At 49.3% G+C, this 21,560-nt stretch overlaps 1 protein-coding gene across 5 annotated transcripts in view; it reads right to left on the bottom strand.

The window, feature by feature from the left end:
• Positions 1–10,938, bottom strand: part of IKBKB (inhibitor of nuclear factor kappa B kinase subunit beta) — a 47,514-nt gene extending 36,576 nt beyond the window's left edge. For 2 of the 5 annotated variants that reach the window (XM_036838601.1, XM_036838605.1), the window contains exons 1-2: positions 10,815–10,938; positions 10,106–10,228 (exon numbers count right to left, since the gene is read on the bottom strand). In XM_036838601.1, the coding sequence (XP_036694496.1) occupies positions 10,106–10,210 (105 nt within the window). In that variant the 5' untranslated portion in view covers positions 10,211–10,228; positions 10,815–10,938. Of the gene's footprint in view, positions 1–10,105; positions 10,229–10,349; positions 10,671–10,814 lie in introns of those variants that run through there. The other 3 variants (XM_036838604.1, XM_036838602.1, XM_036838603.1) reach the window with 3 other exon arrangements.
• Positions 10,939–21,560: the final 10,622 nt, after the last annotated feature.

Raw genomic sequence — 21,560 nt, 5'->3', positions numbered from 1 at the left:
CCAGCCCTTAGGGGTGCTCAGTAACACTCTTGGGGGCAGACCCGTGTCACACAGGCACTCCTGGCACGTAAAACCCTTCCAGGCTGGGCTCTAACCTGCCTTTCCATCATCCCCCGTCGACTCCACCCCAGGCGTCTGGTGCCAAGTCTAGGTCAGACCACCGGCCCGGTCCTGTGCTCTAGGGTCTCTGCTCTGGCTCGTGCAGATGCCCAGGCACCGGCCCCCCCACTCCTTCACTGTACTTACCTACCAAAGACTTACTTTCCGTAGGGTCACAGGGTTATTTTCTCTTTTCTCTGTTAAACTATAGGCCTGTCCCTCCTCGTGCGTTTAACCTCTAATGCGGTACCTGGCACAGTACCCTCGATGCAGGCTCCGTGAACGAAGGCAATCACTGCAATTCCCGTGAATGAGCAACTGCCTGGGCCCCGAGAATTAACTCTTCCCTTCCCCTAGGTGTCTCGACAGAGCCCAGGACAGTGCTCGGCCGCCACCTCCTGGCCCACGGGGCTCCCAGGACGGCCGAGGGTCAGCAGCTGCCCTGGCCATGGCCCTGTGGTGCTGGCCCTGCCATCAGCGAGCAGGCCGACCCCCACCCCACCCCGCGAACCCCACACCTGCGGCCAGACCCCTTCCCCCGGCAGCCCTCGTGCCACGAGCCCTGCAACAAGCCCCGGCCGGTGGGACGGGCGGAGTGTAAATCCAGCAAGAAAAGGCTTCAGAACGGCACCAAAATCCTACTGGTGCCCAGCTGAAGGGTGGGTGTCCTACAGGCCCTGTCGGACCATTTTCTCTGTTTACGAAAATGCATACTGTAAGGAATCATAAGCTCTGTAAGTGCAGGAGTTCATTCGGTACAGAACGGGACTTAACAGAGGCATGTCGAGGACGTGGCAAGGTCCCCAGGAACACATGCTTCCCAAGGGCGGCAGAAGCGCACCGCGGTCACACGTCCACCAAACTAGCCGCTATCCCTGTGAACAAGGACCCACCCGGGAGGAAAAGGAAAATGGGAGTCCCGGACGGAGACAGACGGTGTCCACTAAGACCCCTGACTCGCTGGTCAACAGACCCGTCCCTAAAACCGACATTCAAGAACAAAAGCTTCGGGGAGAAGGCGGAGGCATCTTTTGACCGTGATGGCTCCAAGGCCCGAAGCAGGTACTTGCCACACCTCCAGGGCACTCTCAGAAGTAAGTGGCTTTTATCAAATCCCCACGTGGCTGTGGGTAAGCCTGTGTCATGCAGTCACCTCACATGCTTATTTTTTTTTCAATAGCTCTACTGAGCTATAATTCACATACCATTCAATTCAACCATTTAAAGCACACATGTGGGGACTTACTTCCCTGCTGACACAGTGGTTAAGAATCCGCCTGCCAATGCAGGAGACACGGGTTCGAGCCCTGGTCCGGGAAGATCCCACATGCCGCGGAGCAACTAAGCCCGTGTGCCACAATTACTGAGCCTGCGCTCTAGAGCCTGTGAGCCACAACTACTGAGCCCGCGTGCCACAACTACTGAAGCCCGCGCGCCTAGAGCCCGTGCTCCGCAACAAGAGAAGCCACCGCAGTGAGAAGCCCGCGCACCGCAAAGAAGAGTGGCCCCCGCTCGCCACAACTAGAGAAAGCCCGTGCGCAGCAACGAAGACCCAGCGCAGCCAAAAATAAATAAATAAATAAATAAAGCCTGCACGTTAATGGCTGGGGGACATTCAGAGTCACGTGGCCAAAGCCACCGTCGGTCTTAGAACACGCACATCATCCCCCCAAGAAACCCCACACCCGTCAGCCATCACTTCCCGTTTCTCCCCAACGCCCTCCAGCGCTAGGCAACCACCCATCTACACTCTGTCTCTACAGATTTAGCTGTTCAGACATTTCATCCAAGTGGGATCACACAAGATGTGGCCTTTCGTGACGGCCTCTCACCCAGCACAGTGCTCCCCGGGCTCACCCTGCGGCGGCCCACGCCTGCCTCTGCGCCAGCGCTCCCTGGTGCCAGGCGGGCACTGATGGCCAGGCTGCGCCACATCGTTCACTTACTTTGCTCTTAGAATCCTGATCTCTGGCCTGGATTCAGAAGCCCTATTGAAGAAGAGCTGACCTCTTTCAAAAACTGTCAGTCCTGTTGCTCTTGAACCCATCAGTACAGCCGGACGAGTGAACTTGGGTGGACGTTCAGCTAATACTTGTCAAGAGTTACGGTGTGTGTCAAGAGACCCCTATTTCTTTAATCGATGTACAAACAGACTTGAGTTACATCTCACAAGATGTTCCATCCTCTACAGCGTGAACTTCCCGATTCCTCTGCTCTCAAACTGGTTTGAATCTGCTTTCGAGTTTCACTTCCCACTAAGCGTTCAGACTAGAACATTTTCACCCAGTTCTCTGGTAACTTCACCAACAGCTGCTCTGACATGTGTCTAGATGCTTGTTTCCAGGTGGGCAGGATCGCACAGGGACCCGGGCTGGGATGCCGAGATCTACCAATGAGAGAAGACTGACGGCCAGGCTGTAAAAGGCGGTGACGCCATTGGGAGCGTCCACTCAAGCGTGTGACGTTGTGACGGACAGTGTTTTATGCAACAGTTTCGAAGAAGATACTGCCACGCATGGTGTGTTACCTCAGAATGTCTCTGAGAGTTTAAAAATCTGCACCTATTTTAACTTCAATACACAGAACAGTGTATTCATTTTCTATTGCTGCTACGACAAATTGCCACCAGCTTACTGGCTTAAAACAACACAAATTTATTTTCGTGATAGTTCTGGGGGTCAGAAGTCTGGCAAGCGGCTCAATGGACTAAAATCAAGATGTGGGCAGGCCGTGTCCCTTTCCGGAGAATGCACATCCCCACCCGCCCCAGCTTCTAGAGGCTGCATTCATCCCTTGGCTCATGGCCCCTTCCTGCAGCTCAAAGCCATCAGTGACCAGCTGAGTCTTTGTGGTTGCATCACTCTGACACTGGCTCTCCGGCCTCCCTCTTCCACTTTTAATGACCCTTGTGGTTACAGTGGGTCCACCCAGATCACCCAGGATAATCTTCCCATTTAAGTCAGCTGATTAGCAACCTTAATTCCCTCTGCCACGTAACCTAACATACTCACGGGCTCAAGGGGTTAGGACGCAGACATTTTGGGAGGCGTCATTATTCTCCCAAGCATAAACAGTATGCTTCCTTCATAAAGATAACAGATAAATCAAACCCAAAGGGTAGACTTATTAAGTGACTTAGAAAATATTTTATAGACTCTACCTGTATATGCTGGGTGATTGTAGATAACTGTAGTCTTTTGCCCAACACAAACACCGGAGCTAACACACAGCCATCGCCTGGCCCATACCAGAATCCACAAATAGATTCTGATGTTGAAGACTGATCCGATATTGGTCTCAACAGCCAAACCAAACCTAAAGAGCCAACTTAACGATATGAACACGGAACACATTACAGACTAAGTGGGCACAGACACCAACACTGACTCCGGACAGCTCAGCTTCGTCCTGCGGCAGCAGGGGAAATCCTGACTTCCGAGGCCTGAGTGTCCCATGCAGACACAGACACAACTTTTCTTACCTGGTGGCCCTCTAGCAAGTACTCTAAAACATTCCCGTTTTTCCATGAGTAATGTTTCATTTGAAACAGAAACCCAAAGAGAATGACCTTCCATTGCTAAAAGCATACTGGCTCTGGAAAGCGAAATTCAATTCATTGTAAACAGACTACGAAGAAGTTTTTGAAACTCGGGGGGCAGGGGGCTTGGTTCTCCAGCAGCAATGCCACTCGAGGGCATGGATGACTTTCTCCACTTGGCTCAGAACCCTCCCACTCTCAGCTCAGTTCTCTGGAAACCCAGACTCGGCCCAAACCATCTCAGTATCCAGCTCCTAGTAAGTTGGGGCAAAATTTAAAAGTGATGTGTACTTTGGTAAAATGGAGAAAGGGGCCCACAGTGGTACCTACATCAAAGGCAGTTGATTATGAAGGTCCTTCGAGTGTCTGCAACTCTGCCTTTTGTACAGGAAAACACGAACCTCGCGTATAAACGTGGGCATACTCTGAAGCGAGGGCGGCGAGAGGCATGCCTCCTCAGACTTCTGAGACCGTCAGATGGTGTTCTTCTAACGACAAGGGGACATGCACAGGAAGCCAAGAGGTCCCTCCACACCCTCAGGTCAGAAAGCCGACTCTTGTTACCACGGCAACCACCCAACAGGCCTCTGTGGTCCAAGAGGGGGGTTAGAAATACCTTCCTTGTTCCTTCTCAGGTCCTCCCTCCAAGATGAGTGTTTCAGGAAGGAGGTGCGAAGCTGGGCCCAGAGAGATCCTAGGGACAGAACCCAGGCCTGAGAGTCAGAAGGCCGAGGTCTGGTCGCAGCTTCACCCCTGACTCAACCCCGGTGACCAGTCTACGCCGAGACGGCTGACCCCACCCCATTCCCTTTCGAGTCAAAACCTAACGGGCACGTCGGCCTCCAAACCCACCCACAGGGGCTCAGGGGTGAAGCAGGTCACAGATCATGATCCCTGTACTCCGCCTGGCGAATGTGCGACCTTGAGCCCATTGGGCCTCTGGGTCTTTATCCACAAGGTGGAGGCGACCCTACCCCTGCCGGTGTTCTCAGTTAAATAAGACGCAGCGTCTGATCCTTGAGGGCCTGGAGCACATTCGCGCAGCACCGTTCCCTTCCTAGGCGCGTATAGACGGTGCTCTCCCCGTCCCACCACCCGCACTCCACCTCCCGTGAAACCCTGCTTTGAGAAGCCTCCGGTCACCTCCGGGCATCGACGAGACAGCGTGGGTAAAGCACCCAGCACAACTGGCAATGACATTCCCGATAAACAGGAGCCGTGATTATTTCCTCACGATTTGGTGCTCATATTTACACTCACTTGATACGTTCCTGAGGATTCACTTTATCCCCTCGACTACAGCACAGTGCGTCAGGGTCACCTCCTTTTTTCCCTGACGGACCCCTGATGGCCTCAGGCCTGTGCTCAAAGTCTTTAAGACCTGAAGACACACAGACAGGCTAAAGTGAGCTTAGTGTCGTCCAGTGAGGGGACAAGTAGAGCCAGCGCCACTTCTAGAGGGATAACCGGTGTGTCCTCGGGGACCAGGGCAGCAACTCCCAGCCTTTCCCATCACAGCGCACAGAGTAAGTATGTGGTATCTGTGAGGTACCCTGGGACGTGTCCAGAGGCTTCCAGGGTGTAGCAGCGCCACGTCTGGCCCAGACATGCTGAGAGCAGAGGGGATCGATATCTCAGCTTCTTTCAAATCCATGTGGGAGGCTGTGGCCCAGAGCCCTGAAGCTGCTGACACCAGAGCCAAGACTTGAGCCCAGGCTGTGTGACTGCGAGTCCTGAGTTTTCTCCCCCTCGCTCCCGAAGGGGGCTGCAGCTGAGGTCACTGAGGTCCCCTCCTCTTCTTCTTCTTCCTTTGTGTTTGACAAACACCTTACTGAAAATATCAGCCCATCTAGAAAGTGCTGACCCTTGGGCTGAAGATTTAAGGGAGTATCCACACAGCAAGGATTGTCAAGGCCCATGCTTGGTAAGAGAACCAAAAAACTCATGGAGACGGGTAGGGTCATTTGTTGCACGGCCCTTCCTCCCTGGGAAATATTCACTTTAGGGTTCTCTGTTTAGCAAGGAAGACTTATACATTTTGTCATCCAAAGGGGGCTTTTTCCTTTAGTGCTTCAACTGAGCCTGTTCCGGGGTGTCCCTGACCTTGGATCCCCACCTTGGAGAAGCCACAAGCCAGTGGAGGAGGCATGAGGCTGGGATTCAAACAGATGTAGGTTCAGAAGATTCCAGCTCCTTTACTTACTAGCTTAGCCTCTCTGGGTAAGGGGTTAACCTCTCTCTGCTTCAGTTTCCTCAGTTATAAAATGGGAGTAAAGACAACAGTACTTCCATTTACGGTGGTTGAGCAGACTGGAGATAAAGCATGTGAAACACCTTGCCCATGCTGGCATACAGGACGTTCTCAATAAATGATGGGTCTGGACTTCCCTCACGGCGCAGTGGTGAAGAATCCACCTGCCAATGCAGGAGACACGGGTTCAAGCCCTGGCCCGGGAAGATCTCACATGCCGCGGAGCACCTAAGCCCGTGCCCCACAACTACTGAGCCTGCGCTCTAGAGCCCGCGAGCCACAACTACTGAAGCCCACGCACCTAGAGCCCGTGCTCCGCAACAAGAGAAGCCACCGCAATGAGAAACCGGCGCACGGCAACGAAGAGTATCCCCTGCTCGCCACAACTAGAGAAAGCCCGCGCGCAGCAACGAAGACCCAGCGCAGCCAAAAATAAAAATTAATTAATTACTTAATTTTAAAAATACTGAGAAAAAAAAAATGATGGGTCTGATCATTAGTCTGACTCATCTGACTGAGGACACCAATGCTTAGGCTCCTTTATGCTTCTCCTATGACGAAGGACAAATATTCTCTCTTGTAGACAAGGTACATGGCGTTATTAGGAAAATGTACATGGTTGCCATGTCGAATATAAGCAATTACTCTGCCCGACTGGAGTTAAGTAACCACCACCCTATGCCAGCTGCTCTCCCCCAGAGGTTCTGAAAGCAGGGGTGTCCCCCCGGAGAACACGCTCGTGTTCTGACCCTGAACACCGATTAAAGACCCTCCCCTGAGCACCCAGAGCAGCCCAGGGATTTCCCCAAGGGGGCAACGCCCGGAGGACCTGGAGTGCTTCCTGCACGGAGCCAGGCCCCGAGCCAGTGCTCGACACACCTGGGAACGCTGGACACCACTCCCCCAGCCCCTCACCGTGCACTCCACCCGTGTCCTGCCAATGTCAGCCTGTGGACACCACTCCCCCAGCCCCTCACCGTGCACTCCACCCCTGTGTCCTGCCAATGTCAGCCTGTGGACACCACTCCCCCAGCCCCTCACCGTGCACTCCACCCGTGTCCTGCCAATGTCAGCCTGTGGACACCACTCCCCCAGCCCCTCACCGTGCACTCCACCCCTGTGTCCTGCCAATGTCAGCCTGTGGACACCACTCCCCCAGCCCCTCACCGTGCACTCCACCCGTGTCCTGCCAATGTCAGCCTGTGGACACCACTCCCCCAGCCCCTCACCGTGCACTCCACCCCGTGTCCTGCCAAGGTCAGCCTGAAGAGCCCTTAAATCTGCCCACTTCCCCCCACGCCCACCACCATCAGCCCAGTCCAATCTCGCACCCGGACTGCTCCGGAAACCTCTTACTTAACTGGTCTCCCCAACAGACGGGGCAGTGCCAGTGGGGTCCCCGTACCGGCTCCCGAGAGCTGACTGCTAATACTCAGGAATCCGGTGAGAAAGGAGGTTAAACCGCCAGCAGCAAGAAACAAGCCGCAGTGGGAGCCGTCACGCTGCAGGAGTCAGGGAGTTTTTTTGGAGAGCTGACTTCCCAGCCCAGCACTGCCTGGGCCCCACCAAGTGTTCCTGCAGCCCGAGCGGGGCTCCCTGCAGCAGCCCTTCCCCTCCCAGCCCTTCCGCTCACATCCACCTGCCATGACCTACCCCTCCCAACCCCCCCGGCAGGGGCTCCAAACAGGCCGCGCCCTGGGCCTGGAACCCTCCTCCCGCCTTCTCTGCCCGGCAGCTTCCACCATCCCTCAGGTCTCCCGTCCAGCGCTGCCTCCTTGGGGCAGCCTTCCAGACCCCGTGACGGACCCCGGCCTCCGGTACAAGGTCTCACTGCACCGGGCCCCTCTCCTGAGTCGCAGTGATCAAAGGTGGGAGCTTACATTTATAACACTTGATGAATGGCTCTTTCCCTTTTCCAGAAAGGTCTTTAGCCAAGAGTGGATGACCCTGTGCACCTAACACACCTGTAACACCAAGAGAGTCTCTTGGGGGGGAGTGACAGAAGCCCAAAGCCGGGCAGAGCCCAGGCCGATGGGAACACTCCTAGGCAGAAAACCATACCGCGCGAGGCTGCCCGAACAAGCGAGGCTGCAGGGTTCAGTGAGAGCCAGCTCCCGCAGGACGAGGGGTCCTGCCGGCTCTGTGGGAGGTGGTCCACACGGGGTCCTGGAGGCAGGGGCAAAGTGCACACAAAGATGTCCAGGAGAGAGGGGCTCGTCCCGCACAGGGCTCAGCTGGGAGCCGACGGGGGAGAGGAGGGGAGTGGAGTGGCCGCAAACGGGAGAACGAGAGCTCGGCCTTTGGCTTTCTAAAAATTAAGGTTTCTGAACAGGAGAAGATACTGGAAAGTAGCAATTCTAGAAAACAAGTCCACACACACACACACACACACACTCTTGGGCTCGCGGCTATAAAGCCAGAAACAAACTCCATCTGACAAGTGGATCCCAAGCCCAGAGAGCAGATGGAGGCCACTTGGGGTGAGAGATGGCAGACATGCGGCACAGCCTGATAGAACTCTTCCTGCAGGAAACCAAGATGTCTCCAGTTCAGTTGCAGCAGGACACTTGCTGTAGTCAAGACTCCAGAAGCCCTGGCCTGTCTGGAAGCAGCCCGGCCCAGGTCTGCGTGGGGCTGTGGAAGGACCTGACTCTCCTGTCCTGATGCCAGGCCCCTGGCTGCACCCCCTGCCCCCCTCCCCCAACCCCGTCCCAGCCACAGGGTTTGCTGGAATTGGCGTCTCCTGGGTGAGTGTGAGAATTACCAGATGCAGGACTGCCCTCTGCCCTCCAGCTCTGGCTCTCACATTCCTCCAGGGGCTGCTCCATCCACTCAGAGCTGACAGGGTTCAGGGCAGGGCCTGAAGTGTCTTCCAGTTGATACAGGAGGGTGGCCGTCTGAGATGGCCCTCTGCCGTGGCTGGCCGGGGGCCTGCATGACCCTCCCTGCCGGCTGCAGCCAGGCTCCTGGGAAGCGGTACGAAATTTTCCATCTCTTGAGTCCAAAAAGATGCTCGTGGCCCTTGATTAAAAAGCAGGAGCCTTCTTCCCTCAGGGGCTCTGGGGTGTCTGAATTTTGGGTCAAGAAGCTAGTATTATCTATTTGGTGAGAGGGGGTTTCCTTGAGCAATGGGCTCCAAATTGGCTATATGTAGGGGTTTCCCAAGACTGGAATCCAAAAAATAAACACGAAATGAAGCTTTCCTGCTATTAACCGTACAGCACCGTCCTCAGATCATCTGTCAGGTCACGTGCCGCTTCTGACACTCAAGGGATCCCAAGGAAAATGGGCATTCCACAGGCAGGGGACGGAGGACGTGCTGCAGGTTCCGTGTGCCCCACTTTGGTAGAATTATGGATGGTATTATCCGATTTTAACAAAATAACTCTCATAAAATGGATGAATGGCTTAAAGATACTGCTGTGGATAATTTCAGTGCATGTAACACCGGTACACACAAACAGTAATATGGAAGACCTAACGCTTGTGGAGTGAGAAACTCACGTCAGACACATAAGGAATAAAAACAACGGGGATCACTTTGTTATACAGCAGAAACTAACACACAGTCGTGAAGCAATCATACTGCAATAAAGATGTTTAAAACAAAACAATGAAGATCTAGCAGAGCTAAAAAGAAATCGGTCCAAAGAATTCAAAACTATAAAAATTATTTGAAATAACGGATGTTCACCCACCATCCTTAACGATAATTCTCACTTTCGTGTGTCTCTGTATAATTCGTGCTGTGAAGTATTGCAAACAATACTGGGAAGACATTGTAATTGGTAAGTACTTGAAATATTTTTTAAATTAACTTTTCAAACAGTTAAAAATATTTTATTATTTTCACACTTTAGATTTTTCTATTTTTGCATGTTTCATAACATGTAATATATTACTACACAATGTATTAGTAGGTGTTAGTCTAAGGTTAGCATAGATATATAATTTTCAATATATATAACTGAAGCTGAAAGCTTAAACTTTTTTTTTTTTACTATTTATTTAGGTGACACAGTCAATAAAGCTTGGAGACCACTAACCTAGAGTCAGCTTAGGGGCCCTGAGGCCCCGTCTCTCACTCTCTCCCAAGAAGCCCATGGCCAAGGTGAGCCCCGTTCACCCAGGGAGCGCAGGGTCGCACAGAGGTAGTGAGGGGGGAGCCTGCCCCCAACCCCGCCGCCCCCAGCTCTTCCCGGCGGCACCGGGCCTACCTGATTGTGCCACCGGATGACGTTCCCAAATCCCCCTGTCCCAAGCCGTTCTTTCATTTCCCAGGCCCCGCATGTCTGGGTTGGCAGGGAAGGTGACCAGCTCATCCTGATGTCCTGCTAACTCTGTAAGCAATTTGGCGGTGGGGGACAAAAGGCGGAGGTTAAGGAAGAATGGAACGCAGGGAGATGGACAAGAGATACTACAGCCCTTCCATGTGAAAGAAAAATCGGAAGTGGTTTTCACCTCGTACATAAACCAGGTTGCTTGGTTTGGTTTTGGTTTTGGTAGCCAACTCCGGCCTTTCGCAGCCCCTCCACCGACCCGCCCCCCTTCCCAAGCTGTATGGAAGCAGCAGGGAGGAGAGTCCCTCAAAGGACAGGGCGCCCCACTGCCCAGGACCTGCAAGGGGATCCCCAGCCGGGACCCCGCCCGGGCGCCCTGCCCGCTGGCCGGGGCGCCTCCCCTCCCAGCTCCTCGCTGTCCCCGCGTCACCGCGGCGCGGACGAATCACCGCCCCGTCCCGGGCCCCCGCCTCGCGGCCGCCACCCGGCACCACCCCGCCGGGGCCGGGCTCCGGGGCCTCCCAGCTCCCCCCGCCCAGGAACCCCTGACTCAGGACCCGTCACGGGCGTCTCCGCGAGCCTCGGAGAGGAGGGGTGCGAGCCCGCCGGGCAGGTGACACCGGGGGCGCCCGCCCGAGGGACTCACCTGGCGGCGGGGAGCGGGCGCCACCCAGACGACATTAAAGTGCGGGAATCTCAAAACCGCCAGCCGAGCGCCACTTCCTCAAACACTTCCTACTCTGACGTCACGGAGCACGTGGGCTGCAGCCTTAAAGGGACTGCGCGGCCCAGGCCCCGCCCCGTTCCGCCCGGTGACCAGCCCTGAGAAAAGCCAGAGCCCTTTTTAGACTTAGCGACTTCGACCCGAGCGGCTTCTGGGACAGGGAAGATGGGGATTTCCTCACCTGGCACCCCTGGAGTCAGCCTGACACGCTTCCTAGACCTTGAACTGGGGGAATTTCCCGGCCCCTGCTAGGACTGGTTTAGGGACAGTTTACAAGAATTGCCCTGGGCCTCCTGTTCTCGGGCTGCGCTCCCTCCCCTCGTCTGGAGGCTCCTTGGCTCATATCGAGAATGATAAGTCACACCTGTCGTTCCTAGGAGGAGTGACAACCCCCGTTTCCTCCTTAAAAAAATAAGGTCAAGGGAAAGAATCCAGTAGCGTAACGCAGAACTGCAGGTTCAGCCCCAGTGACTAACACAAAACTGCAGGTTCAGCCCCAGTGACGTCTGGAAATTGTGAGAACAGCTGTTAATTGGTCATCTCCTACCTACTTAGCATCATAATTAGGTTTTTACTATTCACTTTCTCAGTTCGAGGGCCTCAGGTTAGCAGACAAAGGAGAGGCCTGTGTGTGTTGGTATATTTACTCAAGCAGGAAAAAAAGTATTAAAGGCAACCTGAAGATAATAGCTCACTTTATAGAGTGCTTACTGAGTGCCTGGCACTGTCTAGATTCTGTACTTGGATTTCCTCATCCAATTGTCAAGACCATCCTACAAATTGGACAGTACTGCATTATTATCCCCATTTTACAGATGAGAAAAGTGACGCACAGAGCGAAAAATCTTTATCCCAAAGTCACAGCCTTATAAGAGGATGATGATCTGATGTTTAAACCCCAGCAGCTGGTTCTTGGGTGCAAGCTCTTAAAAGTAGCATACTAGTAAGTTCAGAAGGGAGCAAACTGGACTTTGAATCCGGGTACTGTTATTGAGAACCTCTGAGAATTTAGGGCAAGTTATTGATACTTAGACCATTCTAAGCAGCCATTTCTTTTCTTTAAAATGTAGGCAATATTAATGGATGTACTTGGAGGGTATTATGCTAAGTGAAATAAGTCAGACAGAGAAAGACAAACACTGTGTGATATCACTTATATGTGGAATGTAAAAAATACAACAAACTAGTGAATATAACAAAAAGAAGCAGACTCACAGATATAGAGAACAAACTAGGGGCTACCAGTGGGGAGACGGAAAGGGGGAGGGGCACGAAAGGGGTAGGGAATTAAGAGGTACAAACTACAATGTATTAAATAAATAAGCTACAAGGATACATTGTACAGCACAGGGAATAGAGCCAATATTTTCTAATAAGTATAAATGGAGTATATTTTATAAAAAAATTTGAATCACTATGTTGTACACTTGAAACTATATTGTAAATCAACTATACCTCAATTTTTTTTAAAAGGTAGGCAATATAAGGCTGAATTGCATGAAATTATCATTTTTTAAAATAAAACAAAACCAGTTGAAACATCAGCAACAAAGATTAGCAGTTTCATCTGGTTCAGCCTAAAAGCAGCAGGAGGTAAGAGGGCACACAAGTCAGAGACAGGAGGGCTGGGAGGGCGAGGGTGTTGTGAAGGACAGGTGATAAGATGGTAAGAGCCGTGCCTGACACAGAGGACGCTCCTGCCTGGACAGAGCCTGAGGCTGAAGTTTACTCTTAGGAACAGACGTCAACCCAAGCAGACGGGTCAGTGTGCCCAGGGCTGCCCTAGCCACGCCAGGATGCTCAGAGTTTCTCCACTTATCCTATTGCTTCTGCTAAACAGCACGCTGGGCCTCAAAGCAGGAAGAGAAAAGAACATGAGTAAACAGTTGTAAAACACTTAGAATAGTGCCTGACATATTCTAAGTGCAGTGTAAGTGTCTCTTTTTTTTTTTTTTAATTTTTGGCTGCGTTGGGTCTTTGTTGCTGCGCGCGGGCTCTCTCTAGTTGCGGCGAGCGGGGGCTACTCTTTGTTGTGGTGCGCGGGCTTCTCATTGCAATGGCTTCTCGTTGTGGAGCATGGGCTCTAGGCACACGGGCTTCAGTAGTTGTGGCACGCGGGCTCAGTAGTTGTGGCATGCGGGCTCAGTAGTTGTGGCTCGCGGGCTCTAGAACGTAAGCTCAGTAGTTGTGGGGCACGGGCTTAGTTGCTCCGTGGCATGTGGGATCTTCCCAGACCAGGGCTCGAACCCGTGTCCCCTGCATTGGCAGGTCTTAACCACTGTGCCACCAGGGAAGTCCTAAGAGTAATACATCAATTTTTAAAATAAATTTATTTTCATAAATAAAATTTTACTGAGTTCCTACAGGTGCTGGGCCCTCTCTAGAGTATGTTTCCTGTATGACATCACAAAAAGTTTCTTTTTAATCCTGTCACCACTGAAAATCACTGTCCCTGAGAAACTTAGTGAGACATCCATAGATATGCCAAAGGTTCACTCTGCACCACTATAATTTAAGAATTCTCATTTGCTCAGCTAAAAATACCTTGGCTTTCAACTGAATATAAATCTCTCTGATAAGTCATATATTACTGGATTTAAAAAAAAAAAATTAATGATGGCCCAGGAAGGAGTCTCTGGGTTTTATCATGTCCTGAGATGTTTATCATGTTAAGTCCCTTTTTCCCTCCAGATAAGACACGTCCACTGCCTACGTCTGGTCTTTATCCTGTTCTAGAGATGACTGAGCAGATTTTTTACAAAAAATATTTTCAGATGCAGCAGAAAAGTCTTCCTTTTCCTTCCTGTTTTGAGGCTGAATGTGCTATTTAGGGTAATCCAGAAACACTGAGCAGCCTGAGTGCCCCGCACAGCCCTGGGTACCGCTGGTCCAGGGTATCCAACTCTCATTAGAGGCACCTAGAATCTTACTGGAGGTGTACGACTCACTGAGGGTCCCCAAGTGATGAGAGATGGGACCAGGCAATACAGTGTCCAGTGCTAATTTGTTCTGCTGTAGAGGCGGTATGGTGTTGGTGATAAGGATACCGTTTCCAATGGGGTTATTGTAAAATAAAAGTCTTCTTCACAGGGTAAGTAAAAAATAACTATCCTCTTGCCCGATCTTTGAGAACAAAACAGCACTGAGCTCCTTTGAGTGAGAAAAGGATTGTTTTCTGAGCAATCTGGGAGCTGAGTCATAGTAAGAGAAGCCAGCTTAAAAGATAGGAAAGCGATAAAACAGACCACTCGGAAGAGGGAGGATTTCAGCAACTCTTTCACTATCCTTCCAAGTTTGTTTTACCCCAGCCCTGCAGGGAGAGAGCTCTGCAAGTCAGGACCTGCTCCTTCAACAAACAAAAAATCTTTTGTCGCAAAAGTTGGAAAACTTGCAGTTGAAGGACGTAAAGAAATCCGCCTTTCTTCTAGGGGAGATCGTGGGAGGTGGGAGTGGGCTGGTGGAGACTGATGGTGAGAAGGAACTTCAGCCCAGACCCTACGTGGCTCAGCGCAGAGCTGGCTGCAGTGAGGAAGGGAAGAATATGTAGCTAACTTCTACCTCTGTGAATGAGACCTGGGCCAGTCTGGCCATCGTGCTTCAAACCTTGGGTGAAACACGGAAAGCTGGGGATTTGGGGCCCTGAGTCCCCCTCCTGAGAGGGATTATAGCCGGGGGAGGAAATCAGCTTGTAAGCTCCTTTCATTTGTACATGCACATGTTTTTATTCCAGTAAATTCAAATTAAAGAGGAAGGCGTTGCTAAAGCACAGCTGCCCATCCCTTGGCCGTGGTGGTGGGGAAACCGTGGATGTGGGCTGGGTGTGTGTGCTCATACCTTAGGATGTTTCTTAGCTCACCTTAGTTCTGAGCTCTTACCTGTGCTCTATGGGAGCAGAGATTTTATTCCCTGCTTCATTCCTAGTGCTTGGAACATCACAGGTGCTCAGTAAGAATTTACTGAATGAATGGGTGAATTGGCCAAGGCAAAGACTTGGTGATACTGCACCCTTTAGCATTTGGTTATAGGTGGTCTCTGGAGTCTGAGAGATGTGGTTCTACCTCTGGCTCTGCGTTTTCTTGGCTTTGTGAACAGGCAGTTCACTGGACCTCACTGAGCCTTAGTTTTCTCATCTCTAAATTGGGGGCTAATAATCATTAAAAAGTCTACAAATAATAAATGCTGGAGAGGATGTGGAGAAAAGGGAACCCTCTTAGACTGCTGGTGGGAGTGTAAATTGACACAGCCACTATGGAGAGCAGTATGGAGGTTCCCTAAAAAAGTAAAAATAGAGTTACCATATGATCCTGCAATCCCACTCCTGGGCATACATCCGGAGAAAACTATAATTCAAAAAGATACATACATCCCTATGTTCATAGCAGCACTGTTCACAGTAGCCAGGACATAGAAACACCCTAAATGTCCATTGACAGATGAATGGATAAAGAAGATGTGGTACATATATACGATGGAATACTACTCAGACATTAAGAAGAATGAAATAATGCCGTTTGCAGCAACATGGATGGACCTAGAGATTATCATACTGCGTGAACTAAGTCAGAGAAAGACAAATACCATATGATATCACTTATATGTGGAATCTAAAATATGACACAAATGGACTTATCTATGAAACAGAAACAGACTCACAGACATAGAGAACAGACTTGTGGTTGCCAAGGGGGAGGGGGGTTGGGGAGGGGTGGAGTGGGAGTTTGGGATTAGCAGATGCAAACTATTATATAGAGAATGGATAAACAATAAGGTCCTACTGTATAGCACAGGAAACTAATATCCTGTGATAAACCATAATGGAAAAGAATATGAAAAAGAATATATATATATATATATATGATGAGTCTGTATAACTGAGTCACTTTGTTATACAGCAGAAATTAATACAACATTGTAAATCAACTTATACTTCAATAAAATTAAAAAAAATAAATTGGAGGCTAATAAAACCTACTCCTCATGGTTATATGGTTTAAGTGAGATAAGAACTATAAAGTGCCTAGTACAGAGCTTGGTGCTTATTAAAACCTGTTTGAATAGTAGTTATTAATACTTTTTTGTGTTTTTTTGTCTTTCTTTTTCGGCTACGTTGGGTCTTCATTGCTGCGCACGGACTTTCTCTAGTTGTGGCAAGTGGGGTCTCTACTCTTCATTGCGGTGCGTGGGCTTCTCATTGCGGTGGCTTCTTTTGTTGCAGAGCACGGGCTCTAGGGTGTGCAGGCTCAGTAGTTGTGGCTCGCGGGCTCTAGAGCGCGGGCTCAGTAGTTGTGGCGCACGGGCTTAGTTGCTCCACGGCACATGGGATCTTCCCAGACCAGGGCTCGAACCCGTGTCCCTGCGTTGGCAGGTGGATTCTTAACCACTGCACCACCAGGGAAGTCCTAATACTGTTAGTTTTTAAATGCAATAATCCAGAATTCAGCTGAGATCCTCGTCCCTTGTGATTCAAGTTAAATGGGCTCCAGCCGGCCCCCACTTAACGCTGAAAGGCCCTGTGTCCATTCACCTGTCACGTCTCTCCAGGAATTTGATGTAAGAGGTGGTGGTGTTAAAAGATAGTATGCTTCGCAGCCTCCTCTGATCCTGAGCTCCTGCTTTTGCTGAATTCTTGACTGTCCTTTCTAAATCGGTCTTCCTCTCCACCACAGCCAGCGATTTTGTCACCACACTCTCTTCTAGTTCTTAAGAGCCATTATCACTAATTTTTTGAAAAAGACTTCAGGTTTTTTTTTTTAACACAATTGTGTATTTATTTATTATTTATTTATTTTTGCCTGCATTGTGTCTTTTTTGCTGCACGCAGGCTTTCTCTAGTTGCAGCGTGGGCTTCTCATTGTGGTGGCTTCTCTTGTTGAGGAGAACGGGCTCTAGGCGTGCGGGCTTCAGTAGTTGTGGCTGGCGGGCTCTAGAGTGCAGGCTCAGTAGTTGTGGCGCACGGGCTTAGTTGATCCGTGGCATGCGGGATCTTCCCGGACCAGGGCTCGAACCCGTGTCCCCTGCATTGGCAGGTGGGTTCTTAACCACTGCGCCACCTGGGAAACCCCATCAGGATTTAAATTAAATCCTTTTGCCCCCCTGGGTTTGTGGATCCAGTTCTCTGCCCACACCTGGAAGACAGCCCTTCAGCTCGAATTCACCCAAGTCATCATTCGCAGGACTCGTATTTACAGACTTTGCCAAAGGTTTGCAGAGATGGAGACATTTACATCCCAGCACCACAGGCGATTTGAAATAAGCATCAGACAGCTTCTCTTGAGCAGTTTCCATTCCCACCACCTGGCCCAGCTTCCCCCATCTCCACCTCCCACCTGCCCTGGCCGCCCAGCTCCAGGCCTCCTGTTCCTGGACAAAGAGCCAGATCCCTCTGACATCTCGGGCAGAGTAGCCCACTCTTCTCGGCCACAGCCCCGTCCTCAGTTAGGTCCCCAACAGAGTACAGCCAGGGGCCCTCAGGCGGCCAGCACGGCTTCTAAACTAGATTCAGATCCGAATGCCTTAGGCTGAGGCCTCAAGCCTGTCCTTTCTGGGCCCACCCACTCACCAGCTGCTGCCCTCAGGCTGCCATCACCTCCTCCAGACGCTCCGTCACCCCCTGGAGGCCTCCCCTTCATGACAAAAATCCTGGGCTGAACGAGGGGACGTCTACACTCTAATTTCTTTCTCTGTCCCTGCAGAGCCACTACCCTCTAAGAAAAAGGGAACTGCAGTGATTCGATAGGAATTCTGCCTCCCCTTAGAAGACAGAAACACCGACAGACCATTCTGGGTCCTAAATAATAAAAATTTTCCCCTCTCTGCTACTGCTACCTGCCAGTCTGGATCAATTCACACTGATCTGGTGGGTGGGTCTGTGAAGTGGGCAAAAAAATGGCAGGACCCGGAGGGATGGTTCTTAGGAGAAAAAATTGTAGACCCTATTCATTTTATTACCAGAGGATGTCAGATCACTTAAACACATAGATAATCTTTCTACTTCCTTTTGGTCATTAAAAAAAATTAGGTTTATAGAGATACCATTTACATACCATAAAATGTACCAATTTTAAGTGTACAATTTAAGGAGTTATTTTACAACTGTGTGTAGCCCAATAACTCTCATGAGAATCACCCCGTAGAACATCTCCATCACCCCAAAGTTTGCCTCCCTTGGGGCCCCTTGCAGTCCACCCCTCCCCGGCTCCAGGCCCAGCACTGCCGGCCAGCACTGATGCAGTCACTGCAGTTACTCAGTTTGGCCCATGTTCATGTAACTTCCTCGCAGCTACCACTTCTAGACAACTGTTAAGGTGCGGCCAGCCTGCTGAGTTGGGCTGGATTTCTCCTGCTGAGAAGTCAGAAGCTGGAGATGACCAAGCGGACACACTGGGAAGGGCCCGGGTCAGCGGCTCCAGACCCGGCTGAGTCAGCCACGTGGGGAAGAAGGGCTCACCACTGAGCCGCCTGAGCCAGGAATGAGGAACAGAGAGAAAAGGGAAAGGCCGGGCAACTCCAGAGGGAGGAGGCGGAAGGCCACAGGGCCACAGAGATGGGAACTTTAATTAAAGTCCTGCACTGTGTTGCAATTCAACTGTCAGACCCCAATCCGCCCCCAGCCCAGGCTGCTGTCAGCACTTCCCCTGGTCAAGGGTGTTTGTCCCACCTGCCTGCCCCGTCCCAACTTCTCCTTTCTGCGGGAGGCTGCGGGCGACTCCAGGCGGCCAGATCTCCAAATAGGTAAAGCGGATTTCCATCTCGCCACCCGCTTCCTGCCTCCGGACTGGGGCCTCTCTCTGTCTGAAGACATCTTACCCAACTCCTCTGTCCCCTGGGCCTCTGTCTCCAGCTTCATGCCCTTTTCTGTGTGTGGGACCCTTTGCAGTGGCATTTGAATTTTTTTTTTTTTCCACCGCGCCCCCGGGGCATTTGAATTTTAACTGGAAAAAGAAAAGGAAGTAAAATCACATGTCTTGAACAACTTTTACCAGAGGGAAAGAAAACTTCAAACAGTAACAAACAAAATTAAAAGTAAAAATTCTCTCTCCAGGTCTTAATTCCCAGTCTGTCCCCCAAGAGCCAACACATCAATATTTCTTTTATGTCCTTTGTAGGGGGAAGAGGAGATACTGTCTTTTTCTTTTTTTTTTAATTTTTTTGATGGGGACCATTTTTAAAGTCTTTATTGAATTTGTTACAATACTGCTTCTGTTTTTTTTATGTTTTAGTGTTTTAGCTGCCAAGTATGTGGGATCTTACGTCCCCGACCAGGGATCAAACCCTCACCTCCTGCATTGGAAGGCGAAGTCTTAACCACTGGACCACCAAGGAAGTCCTGGGGATATTTTCTTAAAGCAGCATAACATATGCATGGCTCTGTACCTTCCCTTTATCACTGTATAATCCGTCTTGGAACTCTTTCCATGTCAGCATATATATTAATTTTGATATAATTTCAAACTTGCAGAAAACCTGCAAGAATAGTAGAAGGAATTCCTGTACACCCATGAGCCAGATTCACCAATTATCGATATTTCACCCCTTTTGCTTTATCTGTCTACCCACCTACATATTACTTTTCTTTTTCTTAAATTGAAGTGTAGTTGATTTACAACATTGTGTTAATTTCTGCTGTACAGCAAAGTGACTGAGTTATACATATATATATACATTCTTTTTTATATTCTTTTCCATTAGGTTTATCATAGGATATTGAATACAGTTCCCTGTGCTGTACAGAAGGACCTTGTTGTTTATCCATCCTATATATACTAGTTTGCATCTGCTAATCCCAACCTCCCATTCCAACCTTCCCTCAAACCCCTCCCCCTTAGCAACTGCCAGTCTGTTCTCTATGTCCTTGAGTCTGTTTCTGTTTCACAGATAGGTTCATTTGTATCATATTTTAGATTCCACATATAAGTGATACATATGGTATTTGTCTTTCTCTTTCTGATTTACTTCATTTAGTATGATAATCTCTAGGCCCAACAATGTTGCTGCAAATGGCATTATTTTGTTCTTTTTTAATTGGCTGAGTAATATTCCATTGTATAGATGTACCACATCTTCTTTATCCATTCATCTGTCGATGGACATTTAGGTTGCTCCATGTCTTAGCTATTGTGAATAGTGCTGCTACCTATTACTTATCTGAACCATTTCAGAGTACGTTAGAGACAGTCTACCTCTTTACACAGTTTACCTCTAGACTGTGGGATCTTAGCTCCCCGACCAGGGATCGAACTCCCACCCCCTGCACTGGAAGGTGAAGTCCTAACCACTGGACCACCAGGGAAGTCCCCTTTGATGATGTTGTAACTCTATCGTTCCTTACAGTTGGTATTCTACTGTAAAGAACTTGGTTTTTTAGCTGGCATTCTACTGTAAAGAAGAGCTTTCCCTTCTCCACCATTTATTTATGTATTTGTTTTGTTTATATCAGTATAAACCTTTGGATTCTTATTTTATTCAATGAGTTGTAATCCAATGCTATTACTTTTATTAATTTTGATACTTAAATTATTTCAAATGGCCAGTGAAAGCCACTTCAAGTTGGCTCCTTTGTCCGTTTGATGTGGCCCCATCATTCTTTGAGCCCTTCCTTATATTCTGGTAACATTCTGGCAACAAGATGTTCCAGGATTATCTCACACTTTCTATGCCACCGTCCTGGAATCAGCCTTTTCTCCAAGGAATCCTGGTTCCTTTTAGTGGAAAATGTTATTTGGAAACCAAGATCAGGGTGCTGGCAGCACATACATTTTCACCTAATTGATTTATCAGCTGGATATGATTCTATTGTATGTATGTAACATGATTTATAACCAGTCACCTGTTCATGAACATTTGTAGCGTTATCAGTTTTAGCTATTACAAAAGTGCGCTGCTGTGAATACTCTTGGCTTACATTTGGGAATATGCCTGTAGAGCAGATTTCTAGCAGTGAAATGCTCAATCAGGTTTATGCATTCAAAAATTTGATAAGATTACTCAGCCATAAAAAGGAACGAAATTGGATCATTTGTAGAGACGTGGATGCATCTAGAGACTGTCATACAGAATGAAGTAAGTCAGAAAGAGAAAAACAAATATCGTATATCGACGCATATATGTGGAACCTAGAAAACGGTACAGATGAACCAGTTTGCGGAGCAGAAATAGAGACACAGATGTAGAGAACAAAAGTATGGACACTAAGGGGGGAAAGTGGCGGGGGGAGGGTGGTGGTGTGATGAATTGGGCGATTGGGATTGACATGTATACACTGATGTGTATAAAATGGATGACTAATAAGAAAAAAAAATTTTTTTAATGCAATATAAGCAGAAGGATTAAATTAGAAACAAGCATTCCAAGGATTAAGAAAACAAGTAAATTGAATTGCTCAGAGCGGTCATAAGTAAGGGAATAGAACTTAAAAACTAAAAATAATAAATGAAGGACCAGGCTAAATTTGAATTGATAATTTGTATATTTAATCATATGAAAATATGAACATTACCCTACCCACAAGGTTAACTAGAGGTTTAAAGTATGTTAAATTCACCCATATAATACCCCAGAATCTTTGTTATAGAAAAGTCATAAAAAAGCAAGCGTGAGAGTCAGAGATGGTATGTGCCAGGATTTATTCAATTTATTTTAAGCTAAATTCTTTCTATTTTTAGATTACAT

Source organism: Balaenoptera musculus, chromosome 21 (genome assembly GCF_009873245.2).
Source record: "Balaenoptera musculus isolate JJ_BM4_2016_0621 chromosome 21, mBalMus1.pri.v3, whole genome shotgun sequence".
Taxonomy (NCBI): domain Eukaryota; kingdom Metazoa; phylum Chordata; class Mammalia; order Artiodactyla; family Balaenopteridae; genus Balaenoptera; species Balaenoptera musculus.
The sequence above is the reverse complement of the archived record's forward strand: the minus strand, read 5'-3'. Positions and strand labels throughout refer to the sequence as shown.